Source organism: Phoca vitulina, unplaced genomic scaffold (genome assembly GCF_004348235.1).
Source record: "Phoca vitulina isolate PV1807 unplaced genomic scaffold, GSC_HSeal_1.0 scaffold26, whole genome shotgun sequence".
Taxonomy (NCBI): Eukaryota; Metazoa; Chordata; class Mammalia; order Carnivora; family Phocidae; genus Phoca; species Phoca vitulina.
The window spans coordinates 26,830,030-26,856,012 of record NW_022589729.1 but is presented as its reverse complement, the minus strand read 5'-3'; the positions used below and the strand labels follow the sequence as shown (position 1 = coordinate 26,856,012).

Below are 25,983 nucleotides of genomic sequence, written 5' to 3'. Positions count from 1 at the left end.
ATCCTTCTTCCTGTTTATTCCTTTTTTGAGTGCCATGCAAGAATAGTTTTTTAATTCAAATGGGGAGAGTTTACATTAGTGGCTGAATGAATGAAGATTGCGCTTTCCTGTCCCCCACTCCTCTTTTCTCTTATTCTTCTTTCCCTTACTCTTCTTTGGATTTAGAGATCCGGTGTAGGGCGGTGAAGATGCACTTCTAGGTAGAATGTTTTCATAGGTTAAAATTACTGTCCCTGGGAATTTTGTGATGTGATAGCCATATAAGGACATCAGTGTGGTACATCTTTTGTAATTGTTCCTAGTTGATTTCTTAATTATTTCACATGAAATATTATTAATATTATTATTTCCATGAAAAATGAGCGTAGTCGAGGGGTACCCTTGAAAGTTTGGCTGCTGGTCAGCTTGACCCTGTTGGCAAAAACTAATATAATCATGCCAGTTGATTATTCCGTGAAGTTCAAGCCCGAGCAAAGTCATTATCAGGAATGCATTAATGTGTTATCTCTCTATAAATGCCCCTAAGTGCCCATGCCCAACTTGCTTATCTAGCATATGCTTTCTATCCTGTGTAGGCGTTAAAACATATATGTTGCAAGTTGCCCTAGCTAACCATAGTTTTCTGTGTCTTTTTTGAAAAAGTTAGAATGAGGAGTATGTAAAATTAGCAGAATAATTGTTTTCTTTATGGATCAGGTGGCCTTCTTAAACTTTCATATATTAAGATTTATGTTCTTTCATGTGTTGAGACACACGTTTGTTATTATTTGCAGCACTTTAAAAAAAAATATGAAGTAAAAGTTTACATGTTAGCCCTCTCCAGGGATCTTGCTAAAGGCATTAAAATGTAATTCTTGAGCTGCTAACAATCAGCTCTTCTTAATCAACAATTGCCATCAATGTATAGTGTATCCAGTGGTACAACATTCTGGTTTTTGATAACAGTGGAACTTGATTTCAGTAACATAGGGGCATGCTCTGTGCCCTAGCATTCAAAAAGTTACCTGTTTCTATAATGTGATTATTCTTTCTCATTCATTGTAGAGTGCAGTATTCAAATTTGTCCTTGTAGCACAAAGATGACTATACCAATTTGGAAAAGATCAGATTCTTAAAACTCTTCATTTGTTTCTAAGCAAACTTACTTTAAGGGAGCTGATTTCTTAGCCTTAAAAGTGTCATTTTTAAGTCTAAAGTGAAACACTTGATTTGAATAAGCTAGTTCATTAAAGATGTTTTCTTACTAAGAGTTACAATATTTCAACACATTTAATTCAACTTAGACTATAAAACTTGCCTGATTGTGGGAAAGGGTTTTATTTATTTTTTTCTTTTCCAAAAATTAGCTGGCATTTTGTTTACATTGCTTTGAATATTTGACTTTGAAGAAATTGTTGCATTGATACTGACTTGTGGGGTGCTGATTTAGGTCTTGGTCCATATGAATTTAAAGGAGATTGCTATTTTAGATTGAAGAGAAAGGGGGATAAAGTACCACTTAAACAGAAGAGATGCTCAATTGGATACATTCCTTAGTCATGAATAACGCTTTTTGAAAAATTTCTCAAGCAATGCATTGTGTCCTCCTAACCCTCCTCACCCATTTCTTGGCATAGAATGTAGCAGGACCATAACTGAGAAGCTTATCATTAATGTATAAATCATGAATAGAAGCATTTTGCTGTGATGCCTTTTTATACTTGTCTTTTAAAAATACCCACATCTAGGAGCTTAGGGATGTGAAGATATGATTTGGTTAAGTTGTAGGTAACAGGTTAACCTAAGAAAGGTTTAGAATTTCTACTAAGATTACATGAGCCCGATCTTAGATCTGGTATAGGATATGCAGTAAGTTGTAACCCATAAGTTACTTAAAAGGACCAGGGCACCTAATTCTTGTCAGGTTTCCAATTCACCTGGGTGCCATTCATGACTCAAGCTGTTTACAGGAGATATAACTTCCTTAGCAAAGAGTAATCTTTTCCCTTTAAAGAAGTATTGAACTCAGCTTAAAATGCAGAATAAATATATAGAAGTTTGTTAAAAGGGATAGAGAATGACAGTTGCCCTCTCTTTCCTCCACTTCTTGATGGAATGGAGGCGAAGCAAGAAGGAAAGCATGGGTTGTCAAATTCAGAGCTTAGAATATGACTTGAAAAAGTAGTAGGTAAGGGCAAAACAGAAGGAAGTTCTGTTTCTTGGCATATTTTTCTTCATTAAGATGGACAGTGTTTTCTTGTTTTAAAAGTGTTCTTTTGTCTATTTGCCAGCATCTTTTTCACAGTTAATGCACTGCTGCCACCTGGGAAATGTCTGATTTCATTTTGTACAACTTTGTGTGGTTTTGCCATTGTCATTGAGATGACGCGATTTTATTTATGAGGTCTATGATTTTAAATACCTAATGCTGTATGAAGTGATTTGTTTTGAAGAAATAAATGAAGTGAAAATACTGTTGTCTGAGCATATTTTGGGGTGAGGACAGGACCAGTGAACAGGCGCTGCACTCAAGTTACATATTCATTACCAAAAGCTAATGGACCACTGCTTTGAATAGGGTACCAACATCTGCCAAGTCTCACTCTGTAGGTGGAATCTTAATGACTTTGACAGGAGTAACTAAATATGTTTTCTTCTTTTTGACACCAGAGGGCATTTGAAATTTTCCTTCCTTGACTCCAAATTTTCGGGTATGCAATCAGCTCCCGAAAGGTGTAAAGTCAGTGTCTACTGCTGAGTAATTGTGGGAAGGCTAAGTGGTGCCTTTTCGTTTATAATAGACTAAGATCTACATGATCTTAGATCTGTTTGGATACTGCAACATCTCTGTGGGAGAACTCTAATCTTATCTGAAACAACACTGGAGTTATTAGAATTGACCGGAATTTAGACTCTAACTTGAACTACTTATCCTTTCCTTCTCATTGAAGCTTAAAAATTCTGGAAGTGGAACCATGATGTAATCTAATCAGTTTGTGCACCAGGACAAAATACATTTGGGGGAGGGAGGTGGTCAGCATAAATCTAACCTAAGAATAAGACAAGCCAAACCTCATTAAAAGGTCTGTAAGGAGTCTCATGGGCTGTGTGATGGCAGCTTGTTGAACAATTAGCTGTACCCATAAAGCAATGCTTCTTAAAGTGTGCTCATCATATTACCTGGGAACTTGTTAGAAATGCAAATTCTCAGAAATCCGAAATAAATGAGGCCAAAAATCTGTTCTGATTCTGATGCATGATAAAGTTTGAGAACTACCATTATAACCACAGTTGTTTAAATGAGTCCGTATCAACTTCCAGAGACCACTGATGACTTAGGTCAGTCCCATGTCCTTGGCCTCATGCAATCCCTTTTAATCCGCTAAAGACAGTCATTAAATTTACAGATAATATAAATATATAAATTCTCTCATAAGTAAATAAATAAAAATCTTATATATCCAGAAGAGACTGATAGTACAATGAATGACAATTCAAAACTCTCAACAGGCTGAAAAACCCCAGGATTGAATATTCTTATATGTGAAGCCCTGCCCTGAAGTTCTAAAACAGTCTATTATGTGAGTCCAACACAGGTAAAACCTGGCTCTGTAGTTGATCTGATGAAATAGCAATGATATTTTAACTCAAAGTCTATCCCAACAGGGTGATGTGACTTGGGCCACAGAAACAGTGGCATTTTAATAGTTAAAAAATCTAGGGGAAAAAAGGAAGCAATAGTATTAATGTAAACTGCTTTAGTCACATTGCATTGGGGGTTTGGATGAGGGTTTTACATGTAAAACAATGAAAAACTAAAGTTTGGCAACTGTCATACGTGACAGCTGAGGGAACTGGAGAAGAGAAACGAGATCTCAGGTCGATGTGACAACTTCACATTCTGGGAAGCATTGTGTGAAAGATGAAGTAGATTTATTCTCTAAAGCTCTAGAGGAAAGAACTGAGACCAATAAGGGGTGAATATTGCAAAATAAAATTTACCATGAAAACCTAATACAAATACTTGAAGCTCAAGTATTGTGATAAGCCTCCTGCGTTGTGAGAAATAGAGCTAAAAGTAATTAGGTCCCTGACATCTTGAAAATTTTGTTTCAAGGACTAGTTATGAAATAGATACTTATAAAAAGAATTTCTTCTCTAGGAGAAAAACAATTTTTCTCTGATTTGTTTTTTCCTCTCTACCGTCCCATTAGTGTTTAGAAAGGAGTGCCTTGTGCTGATTTAGTAATCCAGCAGAGGCTACAGAGAGGACTTACATATTTGGCAGTAGTATACACTATGCTTGTCTTACTATATCTCTAAGTAGAAAATGAGAGGTTCAGGAATAGAAATATAGGCATCTCAAATACTTTTCCTATTTAAAAAATTGGTTCTAACGTGGGTTGCCTTTGTCTGTATTATGTTTATAGATAATTTTGAGGGTATTTATCTGATGGAATCAAGTGCCAGGGTATCATGAACATACTTCCCTAAGCTCACTAAAGTTATGATTTCCCTATGTGTGAGTTAAAAAAAAAAAAAATGAAGAATTCATGAGCAACAAGCTCTGAACAAATCCTTTCTCTGCTTTTGTGACTGCCTCTCTTAACTGCTTCTCTGCCTTTCTGTCCTCTAAAATTCCTTCTGTACACCAAGAAGAGTTTTCTGATCTTATTGATGGCATTTCTCTGTATTCAATTGATGGGCTTCATTAGTGAATCTTTAGACATTAGAGCAGGTGTCACAGTGACTCAGCCATGTTCTAAAGCCCTGCAATTGAATAATTGCCGTGGTCTTGAAAGCTATGAATTTGAAGTTTGAAGCTTACTGAAGCTTACTTAAGTCAATGCTGAAGTTAAATACAAAGTATGGACAAAATTATTCCTGATAATCCCTAAATTGGCTCATAAAGTAGAGCATGTAGATATCAGCACAGCAGTAAGTCCAACACAGCTGGTGTTGAAAGAGTTCATGCTCACTCCTCCAGCGCAGCTCTTTGAGTTCCCAACCTATAGCAAGGGGCGGTTCACTAGATCCCATCCATTGGTGGATCCTGGACTCCAATCCCCGATCCCCTGCTTACATGAAGCTGTCAGAAGCACCCCTCAGGATCTCAGCCACCCATTCTGGAATAGAGAAATATCTCCAGGGGAAAAGTCCCAAATGTTGGGTGCCCCACACCTGACCTCTATCCTCACCCTGTTCCAAGTCCGGAAATTCTTCAAATTCTGCACTATATTTTTAGATCCCCACTGCTTCAGCAAGGGAAGTTTGTTTGAATTACATAGTACAATGTTACAGGATATGGAAGGCCTCAGCAGCACCTTTCACATGATAAACAAGAAACAGCTGCCATAAAATCTGTATTTTAAAAAAAAGGAGAAGGAGGAGGAGAAATAATCTTGGAAATATCAGGTATGAAGCAAATGATGTAATATGATTTTTCTGTCATCAATGGTGGAGGGATATAGTAAGAATTTGTCAGTGTTTATTTTAAAAGGTCCAGACTTTTTTCAAGTAACCATGAATATTTCTAGCACAATTCATTTCAATTCTGTTGGATATTTATATTGAATTAGGTAGAAAATATGTCCCTTATGGAATAAGAATAATTGTCTATAGCCATACCACCCTGAATGTGCCCGATCTCATCTGGGATAAGAATAGTTTTTTAGAGTCTATTATATAGGATATTTCACGAAATTACTCACCCTAATTGTGCATGGGACATTACACCTGTTAGAATTCCAAACTTTCTTCTACTATGACTTAACTCTTTTGCATTGGAATTGATAAGTCTTTTTCTTAGGAATTTTATTGGCTTGAATTACTTCTCTTGGAGCTTGAATATTATGGAGTAAACTCATCAAACCAAGGTTTTAAACCAATGAAACTACAGAACAGACTCTGAATTATGTTGACTTCTGCCAAAGTGACCCTTCCCGTTAGATCCATCCTTTATGATCCAGCCTTATTTTTCTTACTCTTAATCTATAACAATGAAAACTGAGAAAATGATCTTGGATTTGGCTATAAGCAACTAAAGTCATAATTTATCCATGATAAATTGTTAAGCAGTTTAATTTAACAAGCCCTTATTGAGCTATTTCTTGTATGTTGTCAAATACCTTAGAATTTGAGAAGGATAGTCAATTCATTCAATAAGCATTTTTGAACGCTAAGTTTCAGGAACTGCCCTAGGTGCTGGGTATACATGGGTTGGGGGACACAAACAATGCTATAAAAAATTAGAAATACAGGTGTTATGAGGAGAATAATGGGGGGGGGCGAGATTCTAATTAAAAGTGGTGAATCTGGGAAAGTCTTTTTGAGAAAGTGACTTAAGTTGAAACCTGAAGCATGAATAGGAGTTAGTCATTTGAAGAGTAAGAAGAGCATTCCAAGTAAGGGGTATAGCATTTGCAAACCCTATATTACAGGAGGAAATGAAACATTTTCCAGGCCAGTCTGGCCATAGTGTGATACACAGGAAAAGAGGGACATTAGATGAAGTTTTTAGAAGCAAGCAAGGATCCAGATTTGCATCATCAATAAGCTATATTAAGCACTTACCTGAATGCATACTTGCCACATTTTACTTGTTTGTTCATTTTATATGTGTGTCCCCAAATAGTTTGTCCACAAGGGCAGGGACCAGTTCTCCCTTACTACGATTGTATTCTCAGCACCTAACAATGTACTGGCACATAGTGGATATTCATTACATATTTGGATGAATGAACATGTGAATGAATGGAATCAATGTATAACTTAAGAATAAAGTTATCCTAGGGTGCCTGGGTGGCTCAGTTGTTTAAGTATCCAACTCTTGATTTCAGCTCAGGTCATGATCTCTGGATTGTGAGATTGAGTCCTGTGTGGGGCTCCATGCTGGACATGGAGTCAGCTTAAGATTCTCTCCCTCTGTCCCTCCCCACCCCCCAGCTCACGCTTTCTCTCTCTCTCTAAAAAATAAAAAATTAAATAAAAATAAAAAAATAAAGTTATCCTAAGATAACTGGGAGGACATTATAGCATATTAAGGAAAACATCAGATTTATGTTTCTCCCAAGTTCTTTCAACTGCTCTGTAGAGAATGGATTGAAGGGGGCAAGAATGGAAGTGGAGGACCAGTTAGGAGGAGGCTGCTGTACTAACCTTTTTAAGTGATGATGGCAATAATTATAATAGCACTTGTTGAATGCTTACAATGTTGTGAGCATTGTTCATGTATTATCTCATGTAATCTTCACAGTAACTCTATGAGATTTATTGAAAGGCATAAACTCTGAAGGACAAAGGGATGGTGGGATTAAAAAACAGCAACAAAATTTTGGAAGCTAGACAGCAGTTGGATGAGTATTAACTGACCTAGCAGATTTGAAAAAGCTGATCCTAAGCCAGCGACCCTACTTTTTCCATGGAGATCCCCTCAAAAATTCAAGAATTGGTGACATTAGTACCCCTGAAAACAGGTGGGGGAAAAATCAGGAAGATGGGTGAAGAGTCTGGTTAAGGAACAGTAAGACCTCTCCCATCTTCTCTCCCACTCGGAGCAACTAAGAGCTTGCTTGCTACATCCCCTCTCAGGATAAGTAGGGTCTCTGTACTAAAACTAAGGGGATGAAGTGATGTTTTTATACGCTAGATGCTGAGAGCAATAAACTTCCTCTGCCACTAGGCTCCAAGAATGCGAGCTGCCAGAATTATGCACTTCAGGAAGGATATTGGAAAACTCTGAGGATTCCAAACAGGCCATTTTGATACTAAAGATATTGGCATCAAAGATTTTCCAACCAAATGGTCCTATGAGATCACTCTCTAGCAACGTCTACAGTCAACCAGCCCCAGCTATGCCTCAAAATTTAATTAGCTTTTTATTGGCAAATTCTTAAATTTGAGTGGATAGCCAAGAATCATCAGACATCTGAATATATTCTTTAATAAGAAACACAGAAGCCAAAACAAACAGGAAAAAAAAAGTAACTTGGAGAAAATAGAGACTATATAGAGGCAGAAAAACACTAACATATTTACATATATGTTCTTAAAGTAATAAGAGAAGATTTTGCATCAATGAAACTGGAGAAAATGTAATAAAAATTCAGAGAACAAACAATAATTCTTGGAAATTGAAAATGCAATAGAAAGTTGTAGATAAATTTTAAGAAATTGCTCAGTAGCAAAACAAAAAGGTTGAGGTCCAGGAGGTTGTCCAATAACATCCAAATAATAGAAGTTCCCAAAAGAAACAACAACAAAAAGAGAGAGAGAGAGAGGAAATGGATAGTAGGAATTCATCAAAGAAATAATTCAGGAAAATACGGAATGTCATGAATTTCCAAACTGGATTTACTGAGTATCCAGAATATAGACTCACTCCAAAACACATCATTATGAAAACTCAGAATACTGAAAACAAAGAGAAAGCCTTAAACTTAGAATCATAGATGCTCTGGGCTTTGCAATAACAGCACTGAAAGCTAGCAGATACTAATCTAAAATTCTGTACCCTGACAAGCTATCAATCAAATGTGTGGCTAGAATATCAATACTTCAGACATGTATGATCTTACACACTTTCTCGGGAAACTACTGGAAAATGTGTTTTACCAAACTGAGAGAGCTAACTCAGGAAAGAGGGAGATATGAGATCCAGTTACTCCAACAAAAGAAAGAAGTGAAAGGATTTTTTCCAGTAGGATGATGAAGACAGATATGAAAATGACAGCCATGCAACAGGCTACAGAAAAACCTATCCAGATGGAAGTAAATCAGAATGCTCTGGAAAATGTTTCTTCACGATGAAACTAATGGTATGCTACTATATTTGAAAGTATTGAGAGAAGACCTACACAGTGGGCAAGAATGGAAGGACAAAAAAGATAAATAGAAAAGGAAAAGTACACGTAGTATCTCAGAGCCCACCTGTCATAGCATTTATTTACATGAAGAAGCAAAGAATCAAACCAGCAAGTGGCTCCAGAAACACTACACATAAATGTTGTATATTCGAATGCTGATGGGCATTATTATTTTTTTAACTCTTTTTTAAAAGATTTTATTAGAGAGAGAGAGAAAGAGCACAAGCAAGGGAGAGGGGCAGAGGGAGACGGAGAGGCAGGCTCCCTGCTGAGCAGGGAGCCCAACACAGGGCTCGATGATCTCAGGACCCTGAGATCATGACCTGAGCTGAAGGCAGACACTTAACCGACTGAGTGACCTGGGCACCCCCTGATGGGCATTACTTTAGTAGAAAGGTCAAAAAGATGATGTAAAAGAGAGGAATGCAAGGATAGAGTTTGTGAGATGAGATCCAGAGCACACATGGATGATGGGGTTTTATCGGAAAAACATTTTCTTTGTTGTACCAAAAGAGAAGAAGAAAATGGGTGCAAAGGAAAGCAGGTTTGTAACTGTGATGGGAATGGGAAGGCACAGGGTAATAGTATGTCAAAAGACAAGATTTAGAAAAAATAATAAGCAAATCTGTGGCAGTAGATGACTTGTCTACCAACACGATCTCCAAAAATGAAGTTTTTAGGGCAATTTTCTTAAGTAAAGGACTTCAGTTGCTGAAAAGTTCATCATCAGTTTTGGCATTAATATATAACTACTATAATACAATAGAGGAGTCATACTCAGAAATATCTGATGTTCTTCATGAATTCAAATTTTACAGGGAGAAAAAGAGGACAGTTACATCCTAGTGGGTTAAATTCAGAGATGTATATGCTGTGTTAGGAGATTACAGTGAAGCAGCACCTAACATTCCTTTCCAAAAGAGGGTGGAACTTGAGTTGAAACTTGAAAGAAGGATAAGACTAAGCCAGGAGGGCATCATAGGAATGGGTGCAAGCAGAGGGTACGGCATGTGCAAAGGCCCAGAAACATGAAAGCATGGCAGTTTCAGAAATATTAGATGTGACTGTAATAAACAATATGGATGAATATGTGAGAGGAGAAGCATGTAAGGCCTGCTCATGAAGGTCTTTCTGTGTCACATGGGGACTTGGAATTTAGTCCTGAATGCTATGAAAATGCATCCATGTATTGAGAGGATCAACAACTCAGATAATCTATAAATCCATCTATAAAATGGAAGATGTGAAACAAGACCTTCCTGTGGTCTCTTCACATCTTCAGTGGTCCACGGCCAGATAACTAGTGCAATCCTGAAGCAAACTAGAGAGCACGAAGAGCTGGAATGATCTCACAGGAGATAGGGGAGGACTCTATGAAGCATGGAGTCTGGGTGAGAATATGGCGATGCAATTAGCTGGCATGGGGAAAGGGGACATGTTTGGGGTCGGGGGCAGGGGGACAAGATGATTTCAATTTTGAACATGTTAAGATTTGGCATTACTTACAAAACTCTGATCCTAATAGATGATCTCAGATCTCAAACTTTCATTAGCACTAGAAGGTAAAGGACTACTGAATCCTCCAAATTTCCATGGTAGGTGGGCCAAAGAGATACTGATCTCAAAAAAGAAAGAAAAAAAAAAGCTACTCCCAAGTACTACTTAATGATTAATTTCAGAATTTCTTCATCCAAACCCACTTAATTACACCCTTTAGTTTTCCTCTAATTATTTTAAGTTTAACACTAATACCACTTTGGTAAGAAAACTTGGTGATCTATTTGATGTCTTAATATGGCCAATCAATTCCATGGCTTATAGCCAAATTATAATCACCCTCATCTGAACCCTTCTCTAGTTGTCTTCTCTTTAAAGACAGCTCTTGGTATTACTTGAGGAATAAAACCTCCCCTTCCCCTGATATGTTGGAAAAACACTCAGACCCAGCATACAGTATCATGCTCAATACCGTGAACTTGGTGGGCACCCTTTGTTTCTTAAGGATGGTGATAAAACATGTTCAAAGTCCCTTCATTTTTCATTTGGAGAGGAAAGGGAGAAGAAAGGCACTGATAGGATGTGACTATAATGTGAATGAATAAGTATCATGAATGTTTAGATTGGAGGTCTACAGCTATTTTGCAGAGAGCTCAACTTTATAAGGGACCCAAAGAGGAAAGATTAACCAATGATTATGGTACATTTTGGTTTTGAAGTAGTGTGTGTGTGTGTGTGTGTGTGTGTGTGTGTAAGAAATGCACGTGGGTAGGGGAAATGAGATACCTCAGTAGGAGATTGTAATGAGGAAGGAAACCATACACTAGCCTCTGTCTGTCAAGGAGATGACCATACCACAACAACATACAGGCTGGAGAAGGAGGGAGGACATAGGTGAGTCAGGTGAACTGGACCATAATTAGTTTTCACAGAGTCAGGTCATCAAACAGGAATTCATATACAAAAAGCAATGACACTTTCCTCCTCAAACGATGACCTACATCAACTGTGGAGCCTTAGTCCCTCAAGTGTTTCTGATTTTGGAAGGCCTGTCTTTCCCCTGGTCCAGGTGTCCTTTCTAGTTCTCTTGGAACCTTTAGAGACTTGGTATTTTTCCAAGCAAAAACAAAAAAAGCAAAGCAAAAAAGATTCCAGGGTAAAACACCTAAAGATATGGGGAAGGAAGAACATTCAAATTCAGGATAGCGGTTCAATTCAGTGGGGGCATATGTGTGTTTTGAGGAGGTAGGAGGGAAGGGAGGGCAAATCTTGGAAGTAACTTCAGCTGTAACGTTCTATTTCTTGAACTGGGTGTTGGTACAGTGGTGTTTGTTATGCCAGGGCATCTGAAATATTTCATAATTTTCAATAAGAGATGTATGTCTAAAAGGAAAGAGAGGAACAGAACAATCATTTTGTCTATGTCCCTAGTTCTACCTGTGAAAACAAAGGAGCCCTTCCTGATTATACTAATTTTATTATAAACTGAAAAACTGTGTTCGCAAACAAGACTGTGCTATCATCTTTGAAGTTAATGCTCATGAGTCAAATTCATTTTTCTAGCAAATGTTCAAATCGCACACCTATGAAGCTGGATCAACTTCAGTGATTCCATCCATGGGTGTAACTCTAGTTGCACTGAACTCCTGCTGATGTGGATGGAGGCGCCTTTCCTGTTTTGTTACTACTATGACATCATGCATGTTTGAGTGACACACCATGAAGAGAGGTCGCCACCCTTCAATGCTCAGTCAGCTCGTTACCCATATGCTGCTGATAGGGTACTTGGTTATCTCAGGCTTCCTCCTTCCTCCTCACTAGTCCTTCCCCATTTCTTCTCTGTCTTGGCCCCAGCATCATTGCACTTCTTATTTCCTACCCAACCGTGATCACAGGAAGAGAAAAGATTGAAAGGCATGTGTCATCTTGTTAATAGAGATATGAATGGCTACAAGACAGCAATGAGATGGGAAAGGATTAATCTAATTGTTAGAATTAGGCCTGCAAATTACATTTCCTACTTGGGAATTTCTCCAAAACAGAGGCAGACGGGCATCATACTGATGCATGGCAAGCTGGACATCGTACTGCCTGAATTGAAATCCCTGCTCTGCTACCTCCTAGCTAGTGATCTTATCCAAGTTATTTCACCACCCTGTGAAATTTGTATATTAATAGTGCCTACCTTTTGAAGTTGAAATAAAGATTAAATGAAATGATGCATGAAAATGCTTAGCACAACATAATACCTGGTACTTAGCAAGAGCTCAATAAATGTTGGCGATTATTATATGCTTTGATTTTAATTTTTCTTCCTGCCCTTTTGGTATCAAGGATAACCTCTATGTAGGAAAATCGAGCTTCCCGGCAAAAGTCCTACCTGGTAAAAGTGGCCTCCATACCTGGAGGGAGGTGTTTTCCTGAAAGCAGTGATTTCTTCCACCTACTTCCTTCTCCCTACTCTCATCAGGTTGTTTTAACAACAGATGCAAAGAGTCTGCCTATGGAAGTAGACAGGTCACTACACTGGTTGGAAGCTTATTTTGTTTTTAGGTCTTCAGATTCATTGCTACCTTCCAGGAACAGCTAAAAGAGACCAGAGACCCAAATGACAGCATGCACGTTCCCTCCTTCAAGGCTGTCCAGCCACTTTTTCATCAGTACAGGGGCCTCTTGGGAGAGAAAACAGTTTCATGCCCCCCAGAACTAAATGAGGTTAAGAAGGTCATTGCCAAGCAGTGGGGGCAAGGGTGTCTCAGCTCCAGCAGGCTTACACCCCTTTTCCAGCAGTCCTGAGTGGAGGTGCTAGTAGTAAGAGCCGCTAGGAAGAGGCTTGACGGTGAAAGTGCTTCTGCACAGCTAGAAAAGCTACTGACAAAACTGGCCCCAGTGGATCTTAACTTGGAGAATTCCAGGGAATACCTACCTCCAAGAAAAGGAAAGCAGTTCTAGATAGAAAATCACGTTTCCAACAGACACAAAGAAAAGCATACTGCCTGTCTGTGTTTCTTCGTATTGAAAATTTAAAATAATGTCTTTTGCCTGCTCCCTCCCTGCCAACTCTCCTCTTCCAGTCTGAGCCCAAACGTGTCTCTTCTCCTTCCAGCCTTCCTATTTCTTTTCTTTTTTTTTTTCTTTATTGGCTTTACCCAGGGAAGGGGAGGGCAAGAGATGATTGGCTCCATGAGAGCAGCCTGGCCCTGCCCATCCCCCTCCCACGCCCTCCCAATGGAAACAGCTGGAATGAGAAGTAGGGAGGGAAGGCTGGGATTGGCTGTGAGTCAGTGGCAGGGTGGGGTGGGGCAGCACGGATGAAACATTTACCTGTCCAGGTAAGTCTGGAGGAGGTCAAAAGAAGAAAACAGTGGAAGGCAGGGGAAGCAGTCTCTGTCTCCGTCTCTGCCCTTGGCAATAAAAGGGTATTTCTCTCCTCTCTTCAGCCCCTCATCCAGTGAAGGTGAGTTAATCACTAACCAACTATTGCTTATTCTGCAACAAGAAGGGGTGCTTTGTGGGAAGTCAGAGCCACAGGGTTGTGGGGAGCCCTGTGCACCCCAGCCAGGGGGCTTTCCTCTCTGTTCCTCAACTCTGTAAGGCCAGTCTGGGAGCAGAGTAGACTGATAGCTTCTTAAGGTTGGAATGTTTTTGTGGAGACCAGGGCTGAGATGCATATTTCTTTTCATCTGCCTATTTCGTTGGATAAGCATATTTTGCAGACAACAAGAAAAATAAAATAGGTTTGTTTTGGAAATTTCCATCTCTGAGCAATTGAAACTGAGTTGTGATTTTGGAAAGGAAGAGTTAGAGTACAGGGAGTTAAAATGGGGGATCACCCAGGGGAGAAAAGTGCCTTAGTTTCTCCATTGCATTTCCAAAAGGAAATTTTCCCCTGGCTTTATCAACTCAATGTCTATCTTTATTTAAATAAAGGGTGCAGTGTGTGTGTGTGTGTGTGTGTGTGTGTGTGTGTGTTCAATAATGGTACCGTCATAATGGAGCTCTCTGTGGACAAGCGTGTAAGGTATGAGGTGTGCTAGGTTGTTTGTAAGGGGATGTGAGGCTCAGAAAACTCCAACTCAGACTACCAGTTCGTCTTTGGAAAACCCACGGATAATCTAGTTAAAAGGTTCAACTCAGTTAATGTTCCGACTTTGCCTGCTATTAGACACAGAGACTGGCAAATAGAAAGCCGCTCGCTGGGCTGTGCCAGGACCCCACCCACATTAACATTACACGGTAGTACCTCGAAACTGGTAGGAGTTCTCAGTGGGGCTCGGGCCAAAGTAGGGTGGTGGAGTCCACAGACAGAAGAACCAGACCACTGTGGTGGCTTGGCTTTGTCTTCCTCCAGGTGTCCCAGCTGACAGAATGTGTGGCAGGCTTACCTGCACAAAGAAGCTGGATGTCAAAGTCAATTCAGAGTAGCAAGTCAGCTCTCCATTATCCACCTTGCGCAGGGAGGTGTTAACATTCTGGCCCCTAACTTCGCCTCTTTTCCTCCTGCTGCAGGAAAGAGCGAAGTGGGAAGACCCCCGTGCCAGGCTCCCAGGGCCTGGCACCTGCAAGCCCTGAGCAAATGTGGGTTTCCAGTCCTGGCGACCGGAGCTTTTGGTTTTAGCTGAGCCCACACCGCAGAACCAGCCCACCAAACTCACTGACTGAGGGCTGCTGTCCGTGGTGAACTTGTCAGTGGTAAGATAACCTGCAGTGTCGAACAAAGCTCTTCTGTGCAGAAGATAGGTCGACCCATCCTTTGCCTCAAACCCACCTGTGAAATAGGAGATTATAATGTTGACTAAACACACTCAGAAACTTGGCCATGTGCTCATGGAGAAGCATATACACATGGTGCAACTTTTAGTCCACCTGGCATTTTTCTTAGGATGTTCCCCAGCCTGAGGCATATTTCTGGATAGTCAGCAAGAAGGAGAGACACGTGGTCTGAGAGAAATAGGAAATCTCTTTGACTAGTGGGGAGAGAAGTTGAGCTCTTGAAAGATATGGGGGTGGGCTCACGGGAGGAGGGTGACAAGGGGGATTTGGGCCTGTTTAGAAGGTACAAAGAGGAATGGGGCTGGAGCCCTGCGCACCCCCACTCCCCCACCCATGCCAGAACTCCTCATGCTCTTTATTTACTTTCCTCCAAGACTTGGCTGGTTTCAGTGGAGTAGTTAATGTTTAATGTCTTTTGCACGGGTCGCCCTGACTATAGGCTGTGCGTATTTCATAACCCATTTCCTCCTCCCCTCAAATCCTCCAAAGAGGTCAAGGGTTAAAAGATACCAAACTCTCACCTTGAGAGTTTTGCTTGTTTCTCAGGCTTCTTATCAGGTAGGAATACCTCAGGTTTCGATGGCTGCCCTGAAATAGTCCCCAAGTTTCAAGGTTGTAAAGTTGGTGGAAGGAAATGCAGCATCCAGGTAGGCCAAAGTGGCGAAGGAGAGTGGAAGGGTGGGACAAAGAGAGGAGACTCTTTTTTTTTTTTTTTAAAGATTTTATTTATTTGAGAAAGAGAGAGGGAGTACAAGCAGGGGGAGCGGTAGAGGGAGAGGGAGAAGCAGGCTCTCTGCTGAGCAGGGAGCCCGATGTGGGGCTCGATCCCAGGACTCCTGGATCATGACCTGAGCTGAAGGCAGACGCTTAACCGACTGAGCCACCCAGGTGCCCCAAGAGAGGAGACTCTTAATGGTTCTGGCTCTTTGGATCAGAAAATGAGGCCTGGAGACAAGATGCAAGCGCCTTAGAGCTCATTTGGCCTTGGTTTTGGGTTCAGATTCAGCTCTGCAGGGATTCCCTAGTGCCTGATGACATGATCTTCAGTGACATTTGGTGTCATTTGTTTACTCTGGAAATATCTATCGTGGGGGCAAAAAGCTGGCCTGGAATCATAAAGCGGAATCAGATGATTTCGAGGGTTTAAGGTGTGAAGTAGAAGGAGAAGGGTGATCTTAGGGCTTTTCGTGTTTAGCCAGGGGTGGCTGATGACCCTTCTTTAGGTCCATGGCCCTCTTGCATCCCTGGAGGGGCTGCAATCCACGTGCTGTTATAGGTCATCCCCTGCTTCCCTTTGGAAGGGGAAGTGGAAAGAGCCCCAGATTTCTCATCTGTCAAAGGAGAAAATATCACATCTTGCCTTAATTATCAGGCTATTTTAAAGATCTCATTAGCATATCGAAAGCACTTTGTAAGCTATACGGTGCTATGTGTTTTTGAAGCAGTGCAATTCATATTGTTTCTCTCACTTCCAGCTACTTTAGTTACTTCCAGCTACTTAGTTCCAAAATGGGAGTGTGATAGGTTGCCCCGGGAGGAAGGAGAGGCTAGCGAGCCACCATACAGTCTGAAGAGTACTTAGAAGAACAAAGGTAGTAATTGTTTTTGAAAAGAAGAGGCAACATCTGGTCACCCATTCACAGAGAATATTATATTAACTACAGTGATTAATACAGTATTAATAATTACTGTATTAATTACAGTATTAATAATTAATAATTATGATTTTACAGAAATATTTTAAGAAAACTAGAGCCAAAAACTAGACCCTTGGATTTACAATGACTACTTGGAAACCATGCCTTTGCCTTATAAGTTTTGCTTGCCCCACGTCTCTTAGGTGCTCATAAATGTTAGTTTAACTGAAGCATTGCCCCAATTCCATTGAGCCATCTATCCTCAGGGAAATGAAATACATAGGAAAGAGTTTATAGTAATAGGGTAAGAGCCAACAAAAAAGAGGTCTTCCAACAGCTTAACTCAACAGTTACTAGAACAGATGACAAGTTTATTTGTCCAGCATTTTCTGAGCGCCTTCTGTGCGCCTAGGCTTCTGAGCAATGCATCTCTTTGGCTGTAATGGCCTCAGCCCTACAGAATGTTAAGAATGAGTTAGTACCTTCTGGATCTAAACAGTCATGAATGGAGTGGATGGCTGAGGTGACTGAATTCCATCGACATGATTTCTCATGTTTCTGTTTCTTTGGAGTTCTGGGGATTGGGAAAGTAACCTCATGAAGAAACCTGAAGGACTACTTTACCCGATGTTGATTTATTGCTGGGCTTCTTTGGCGTCTCTGTCCCCTCTGGTCCTGTCTCTATCTCCTGAGAGGGTCTGGACCCTTACGAACCCCGTGTGTCTGGCTCACTGGGATTTTTTCCTCTTCTTTCCCCATTGTCCTGCCCCTCCCTACCTGCCCCACTTGCAGGCCTCCCCCAAAGCAGGAGAGGAGCTCCATGAGGCCACGTGCTTCTCCGCTTTACAGGGTTGGCAGGCTGACTCACCAAGCACAGCCCAAAACTGACTTGGCCCTGGAAGCAGTTATTAGCAGAGGCCGAAGGGACAACCTCTCTGGGATCCAAACCCCAGGTCCCAAGATCTATTTCTGTTTATAGAACACAGTTTTCCTAGGACATTTTATCTAGTATTGGGAGGGTAGGAAAGGGGGTTAAAAATATAGCATGGTGTCACAGGAAAAATAGGGATTCAGAACCAGACAAACTGGATTCCGATTCTAGCTCTCCCCAAATTCTCAATTTGACCTTGCAACTGTCTTTTAAACTAAATTCTTCCAGGATTTCATTTTAACGTAAGAGAGTCACCTCTGGCCTTTTCAGACCTTGACTGAAATTTTCAGAAGGAAGATAGTACTGCCTTCCTTTGCTATTACTGGTGGTACAGTGAACGGGGAACTTTTTTTTCCCTACAAGTTGGAGTCAGGGGGAAGCCAAATAGGCCATTTCTCTTGTTCATTTGACAAAGTTTAGGGAACTTCACTGGAAATAAGTGCAACATCGAGGGGTGGTGCCCAAGAGGGAAACTGGGTTTGTGTCAGCCTCCGGGCTCATGTGTGTGCCTCCCAGACTAGGGAGGTGATTGATGGTGGCCGTGGGGGTGGAGGGGGGTGATGGTGATGGTGTTGGTTCGGATGGCAGCTAACAGTTACTGCACAATGTGTTTTATGTGCAGTATATCAGTATTTGTTCGCGACAACCCTATGTGGCTGGTACTATTGAGGACCCTGTTCCTTCTCTCCCATTTAACCCAAACCCTTCTTTTCTAAACTCTTGTTGCCTTACTTCAGTTTGTTTTGATCCTAGATGGATCTTGCCTTTTTCTTATTACAAGAACAGTAGCAGTTCTTATCTTATTCATTAAGTATTTACTACCAACTAAGCTGTGCTAACTGTTCTCATTTAACCCTATATTCACCCGATTTAATGAGAAAAACGGAGTCAAAGAGTAATTTGCCTCAAGTCACATAACTGGAAATGGTGGAAGTGGGATTTGAATCCAGATCTGACTGCCTCCAGAACCCATGTACTGTTTGGAGTGATGGAAATGTAGGTTAAGCCCCCTGATTCAGAGAAAGAAGGCCACTAGGAGTGATGGAATCTCCTTTCTGATTAGACTGCTCCCCGCCCCCACCCCCTGCCCGGCCCTCCCCACCTGCACTAAGTCCGCCCTTCTGCACGTGCCCGAGCCTGCTTCTGTGTCCTTCCACGCAGGCTGGGAGGTTTGGGTGACGGCTGTTCACGGCCCCTTCCAGCTCTCTGCTTGCTGGGCGTCCCTGCCGCCACGCTGCTCCAGGGCCTGGGCAGAGCCTTGCCAGAGAGCCTCAGCACGGCTCACATGTGGCTTTGATTCTTCTCTTTTCAGGCCGGCTGGGGACACTCTCCACTTCCCTCCGCTTCCCCTCTGGGAGCCCCTTTCACCGCCCCCCCGCACCTTGCTTCGGGCGATGCCCCAGAGCGAGCTGTGGCCAGCGGGGCCTGGCTCAGAACCCGTGACCCACATCGGCAGCTGTGACAGCATCATGAGCACCACGTCCACCCGCTCTGGATCTGTACGTACTCTCGGTCCTGCCGCCCGGCCGGCTCTCTGCACGCCCGCCCCGCCCCGCGCCTGCCCTGCCCACCACCGGCCTCACTGCTCCTCCGCTTTCATCTTCCTCCTCAGGAAGTGAATCACACCAGTTGGTATTTCTGCCTCTGATTCACCCTGGTTTTCTAGAGAATAAGGTGGGACCGCCCCAAAGAGCGGGAGGACAGATGAGACTTGCTCCCGGTTTTCATTCATTGGGGGCTAAATTGAGGTGAGAGCGAGGGCCAGTGATCTGAGCTCCTGGTGGAAAGGATGGATGGTAGATCCCTGGAGCACAGGTATTCCCGAAGTCTCCTGCAGCAAGCTACATTCCTTTTAGGAAGATCAAAGAGAAAAGAGTGATTAGGAGCCTGGGTTCTGGAGCCAAGCAGATCTGAATTCTCTACCTATAAGCCGAATGGCCTTGGGCAAATTACTTAATTTCTGTAAGCTTCAGTCTCCTCAATTTTTGGGTGGGGATAATGTAAACACCGAAATCATAGGGTCCTCCGGGAGAGTACAAGACATGCGTATAAAGCACTTAGCACATGCCTCTATGTAGAAAAGAAGTAGCCTATCTCTTTGAGCAGCGATTCAGAATCTTCCAAAGTCATTGTGTTTAACAGTGAGTGTGGCATGTAGTAAATTGTAATTTTTCTGGGAATGAATGTAAATCTCAGTTGCCATAAGGCTGGTGTGAAAGAGTGAAGTCCGCCGTACGTCCATATGTAAGCATGCCTTTGTTCTTGCTGTTCATCACGTACATAATAACCCTTGAGAATTTATACTTTATTGCTTTATATCCTATAGAGGTACTTGGAAATTTAAGGATTATAAGGATCTCTACCAAATGTCAAAGATGTTTAATATAGTCCGTGAGTTTTGATATGTAAAAATCGAGTAGAGAAAGCAGTGCACTCTCACACACACACACACACACACACACACACACACACACACTCCAAAGTGCCCACAATCTGTATATCACTTCTTTTTGACCTGAGATGATGGGACCCCAGAGACATCTTTCTGTTTCTGTTAGGCTGAGGCCAATTGAGCAGTCACATACTACTGGACACAGAATGTGGCAGGGATTAAAGGTTTTCAAAGTGCATCCTCCACAAAGGAGAAATTCAGAGTTGGCTTATCTTTGGCAAGGCTAGCTTAGGAAGAAAAGGGCAGTAAAGAAGATTTTGTTCAGGGAACCCCTGGAATCGACTTCAGGGCTTCCAAGGGCTACATGTGGGGCTTCCTTTGACATGTAAGCCTCACTTTTGTCAACTGACAGATGGCTCTTTAAGGAGCCAGGGGAACTGGTAGGGTTATTCTGACAACCATCTCCCAGGATATATTTAGGGCTGTCTCAAAATCTTCCCCAGCCATCTGAGCGGGTCTGGAGAATATATAACTCTGAAGTATCTCAAATGTTAGGAAGAAGGTTGAGATACACGCCAGGAAGGGACTCAAGCCAAATTTCTTACATTTCCATTTGCCCTTTTGGTTTTCCCTTCAACCTTCAACTTTAGAGAGCGACCATTCTCTGGATCTTGCTGGCCTTGTAGAACATAAGCAATAACCATTTAAAATGGCCATAACACTTTTTTCCAAATATCCCTATGTGCTTTTTCATCATGACAATTATTTACTCTAATATCTACTTGATATTTCACACTAAGTTGCTTTCTCCTCCTCCCATACCCGCCCAGTTTCTCTCCCCTCCCCCCTTCAAGTTAATATTTGCTTAAGAAATGCACAATTATTTGAATGTTAGCCAGAGCCAAATGCCACCAAGAAAGTAAATACACGAAGGAAAAAGTCCTGTATGGAATGCATTTCAAAGTCAAGTATAAATTATTCAGTAAATGTATCTGTGGCTAGTCATGCCACTGTTCCCATTGGCCTGACAGCCAGTGCTTGGCGGCAGTTTCTTGTTTGTCCTCATACTGCCCTTGACATACCAGATCGTGGATGCAAAAGTCCTTTGAAAAGTTAAAAACAATACCATTCAAGTTTAAGGTCAAATCATTATGTTGTCCATGTCACTTAGGGCTAAATCAGAGACACACAAAGTGAAGCACTTGACACAAGTCACACAGAGGACCCGGAATTAGAACCTGGGACTGCTTCTGATCTGTTCCCCTAAGTCTTGCAGCCAGGACTGGGTGAAAAAGGTCGGTTGCCATCCGGCTGCCCAGCGCTGGGTGCTAGCGGGCCAGCAGCCCGGCAGTGTCTGCCCCGTCCGTGCCTGCAGTTTCAGGAGGCAATCCCTGCAGCGCACGTTTGCGGAGAAGCCTCTCGGAAGGGTTTCCAGCTCTTCAGCATTCCTTCCGGACATGGGTGGTTCTCAGCCCCACCAGTTTCTGTGGAGCTCCCTCTCACAGCTCCCTCTCCCTCTCTGTCCTCCACGCCTCATTCCAGAGTGATAGCAGCTACGACTTCCTGTCCGCTGAAGAGAAAGAGTGTCTGCTCTTCCTGGAGGAGACCATCGGCTCACTGGACACTGAGGCTGACAGTGGACTGTCCACTGACGAGTCTGAGCAAGACACAGCTCCTCAAGGCCCCCGAGCTCTGCCCATAACCCAGCCTGCTCCCCAGGGTAAGAGAGACTGTCTGGGGTGGCACCTCGGGCAAACCCAGACAACCAGTACATCTTTATGGCTGCTTTGCACCTCGCTTGCCCTGGGCTCTAAGGGTCACGGGCAGAAGGAACAACAGCACTCCTCTCCACACTCCTGGCTAGAATTAAGGTTTTGTCCTGGAGAGGAGGAGGGACTGCTGACAAGCCAGCTTCCTCTGTCTTCCTATGAAGTATCATAGAAGGCCTGGAGGGAAAAGCGTTTGACTAGCTCCCGTTCTCTCACAGAGAAATTCTGAAGGGACATGACCACAGAGGTTGGGGAGGGATTTGGGGAGCGGTGGGTGGTTGCTCTGGGGACACTAAGTGAGTCTGGAGAGCTAATCTGGGTGATCCAGGAGGATCAGGTTGCAAGAGATAAGAGGGAAGGGCTCCCTTAACTTCAGTGGGTGGCAACTCGAGGCTCCTGGGAGAGAGTGTGGAAGCCAGTAGTAGTGAGGCTCCGTAGAAGGGGGCCAGGATGACACGCAAGTGTGGCCATGACTGTGGGGCCATATATCCCAGAGTGACTCCTGACGACAGCCCCACTGGTATCGGGACTGCAACCGTGTATTCATTCATTTAGCGAATCTTAACTGACAATGTGTTAGACCCTCTGTGGAGATAGAGCACTAAATGGGGGCAAGGACTTCACTGCTTCCTGAGACTGAGCCCCTGGCCCAGTGGGCCCGATGCACCTGCCTAGCTTGCTGGAAGGAAGGAGCCCATGTGACTCTCTGGTGTGGGGACAGCTGTAGCATCAGGAATCACTCAGGTGCTTATAGAAAGTGAAGGTGGGGGCACGTGGGTGGCTCAGACAGTTAAGCGTCTGCCTTCGGCTCAGGTCATGATCTCAGGGTCCTGGATCAAGCCCTGCTCAGTGGGGAGCTTCTCCCACTCCTTCTGCCCCTCCCCCTGGCTCATGCTCTCCACCTCCTCTCAAATAAATAAATAAAATCTTAAAAAAAAAAGAGAGAGAGTGAAGGTGGAGGAAGGCAGAAGTCTGGTCAAATCAAGAGCACATCGACTGTTGATGCTATTCATGTTCAGTGCTTCCCCTGAACTTTGTTACCTGGGCGCCCACCCCAGGGTAGCTGGAGGGGCTGTCCTGAATCTCTCCCCAATGCTGGTGTTTCTGTAGACAGTTAGGAAGAGCTCGAGGCAAGGACATGGAGTTACATGAGGCTGCTCTTGCCCCAACCCTCATGAAAAATTAATCCTCGGTTGTCAGGAATCTGCTTAGTGTCCATCTGTCAGTCTAAATGATATCCAGGCAACAGTGTGGTCCCTTTAAGAGCAAAGAATCAACAAAAAACAAAACCCATTGCTAGGTGGAGATCAGAGTTCAGGAAGTATTTGCTTTGCCCTGGGCAGCAGGGTTCTCACCTCTGTCTACTCTTCTTTGCCTGTTCTCCGGGACCCTCACAGGATATCCAGGGGAGAAGATCGTTCAGCAAGGACCAGAGCCAAGGAGAGGGACTCAGCCCAGCTCAACCCATCTGCCTGAGCCCCAAGGCCTGGGCCTCAGGTCTGGCTCCTATAGCCTCCCCAGAAATATCCACATCGGCAGCAACCAGAACCTCAGGAAAAGCACCACCCAGACTAATAGCCACCGCCCGGGGGAACCGGAGGGGCTCGTCCCCGAGCCTAAGAAAGAGCAGGTCAGCCAAAGCAGTGAGCCCAGCCAGGCTCCAGCCGGCCCCCAGCTGCCTGCCCAGGAGTTGGATACGGTGCCCATCCCTCCGCCAGAGGCCTTCCGGGACGGCCAGCCCGAGCCACGCGAGCGAGGCTGCCTGCCCCCAGGGCCCGGGCAGCAGAGCCACGCGTCACTCCGCCCCCAGGAGAGCAAGGAGACTTCCTCAGAGGCCATGTCCCAAAAGGCCAGTGAGAAAGGCTCGTCAGGGGAACTAGGGCAGCCTCGGCCTCCTCCCGCTACGTCATCTCAGAATGTGAGAGCCGAAGATGCTCCCGTCCCACCAGGGGGGGACCCCACTGCCCGGCTGGCCCCCCTCACAGCCTCTAAGCCCCGGAAGCTGCCACCCAACATCGTTCTGAAGAGCAGTCGAAGCAGTTTCCACAGCGAGCCCCAGAACTGGCTGTCCCGCCACTTGGAGGCCGGCCCCGGAGACTCGGGCCTGGCCTCGTCCTTGCTGCAGGAGCAGAAGAAGGCGCGCCGAGAAGCCCTAGAGAAGCTGGGGCTACCCCAGGACCAGGATGAGCCCAGCCCCCACTTAAGTAAACGTGCCAGCTCCACCCGACTCCAGGCCCCCCTCCAGGCTCGGGCTCCGGTTCAGCCTACAGTTCCAGCTCAGGGCATAGCCACCGTGCCCGCTGGAGGAGAGGCTCCAGCCCCAGCTCCGAGGCAGGGAACTTCTCCGGGGAAGGCCCCGACTCCCACTCCAGCTCAGGGGTCTCCTCCAGGCAAGGGTTTGACTCCTGCCCAGGAACCCACTCCAGGGAAGGTGCCAGCTGCCAAATCCATGCCAGTTCCTATCCCTAAGGCCCCCGGGGTAAGTAGGCCCCTGACCCAGCCAAGGCCAGACTCAGGGCTGACTCTCCAGGAGAGCAACATCCCTGGCCTGAGACAGATGAACTTCAAGTCCAACACTCTGGAGCGCTCAGGCGTGGGGCTGAGCAGCTACCTCTCGGCTGAGAAAGACCCCAGCCCCAAAACCAGCACCTCTCTGGGCAAAGACTCCTTCTTGGACAAGATGTCTCCTAATGTCTTGCGTAACTCGCGGCCCCGCCCTGCCTCCTTGGGCACGGGGAAGGACTTTGAAGGGATCCAGGTGGGCAAGTTGGCTGACCTGGAGCGGGAGCAGAGCACCAAGCGCCTGTCCTACCAAGGACAGAGCTGTGACAAGCTGCCTCGACCCCACTACGTCAGTGTCAAGATCTCCCCAAAAGGCGTCCCTGATGAGCACAGAAGGGAAGCTCTGAAGAAGCTGGGACTGTTGAAGGAGTAGTCACTGGCCCCCAGCATGGCCCCCAGCATAGCCCCACAGCCCCTGCCATACAAGAGGAGGCTTGGGGCCTTTCCCACCCAACAGCTCACAGCTTGGGCACGAGCAGGCTTCTCTCGAGGGCGCTCCTCTCTCTGAGGCAAAGGGGAGGAAGAGGTGGGTCTCCAGGCATACGCATACGTTTATATTCACAGTGGTTGTGTCAATGAGTGCCTGCCCAAATCATCCTGAAGGTGATTTCCACAAGACAGTGTGTGTGCGTGTATGTGTGTGTGTGCGTGTATGTGTGTGTGTGCGTGCGCGTGTGTGTGTATGTGTGTGCGTGCGTGTGTGTGTGCATGTGCGTGTATATGTGTGCGTGTGTGTGTGCGTGCGTGTGTGTGTGCGTGTGTGTGTGTGCGTGCGTGCGTGTGTGTGTGTGCGTGTGTGTGTGTGCGTGCGTGTGTGTGTGTGTGCGTGTGTGTGTGCGTGTGTGTGCGTGTGTGTGTGTGTGTGCGTGTGTGTGTGTGTGTGTGTGTGTGCTATAGGCTGTAATTATCACTTAAGCTATTTATGTGACACAAGGAGTCATTGCTCAGAGTTCTGCTTGTGTTGGAGATCTTCTTACTGTGGGTAGAGTTCAGCCCAGCCAGAACTGAGGGGACAGGGGTGGCTAAGCCTGAGAAAAAAAGTCAGATGAGACAATGGATGTGCCGGGGCATTAGGCAGATGCCGGGTCATATGAAATGTGGGCCTTCCAGAATCCCCACATGGAAGGAGACTGGCTCCTACCTTGCAGGATCCCTCTCTCAGTTCTGAACTTCCGGACGGGGCCCAGGAGGAGTAGCTTTGTCATCTCCTCCCCAACTCTACCTTCTCACTGTCCGCAGTCCCGAGGACAGGACACATCCCTGTAACTAAAACTCTCCATTGACTGGGAGCAGGAGGGCTCCGGGGGGCCTGAGGAGGCAGGATAAGTGACCACCCAGCACGCTTCCACTGGGGAGGATCCCAGCCCGTGGGCCTGGCGAATTTATCATCACAAACCGTGCAGTGATCCCTGTCGCTGCTGTCCCTAACCTCCTGCTGCCTACCTCAGCCCGCACACGACTGACCCCAGGGCTGGGCCAACCCTGAGATGGAAGTCTAAGCCCTGAGGCTTTAGAAACACTGAAGAACTATTTGAGGACTTTGTCTCGGCTACTGCATGTAGTTTTGTCCGTTTCTATG

The 25,983-nt window shown here is 44.3% G+C and overlaps 1 protein-coding gene across 1 annotated transcript in view; it reads left to right on the top strand.

Moving 5' to 3' along the window:
- Nucleotides 1–25,072, top strand: part of CUNH1orf116 (chromosome unknown C1orf116 homolog) — a 29,554-nt gene extending 4,482 nt beyond the window's left edge. The window contains exons 2-4 of the mRNA XM_032422094.1: nt 18,994–19,180; nt 21,616–21,793; nt 23,240–25,072. Of these exons, the coding sequence (XP_032277985.1) occupies nt 18,994–19,180; nt 21,616–21,793; nt 23,240–24,777 (1,903 nt within the window). The 3' untranslated portion in view covers nt 24,778–25,072. The remainder of the gene's footprint in view (nt 1–18,993; nt 19,181–21,615; nt 21,794–23,239) is intronic.
- The last annotated feature ends 911 nt before the right edge of the window (nt 25,073–25,983 follow it).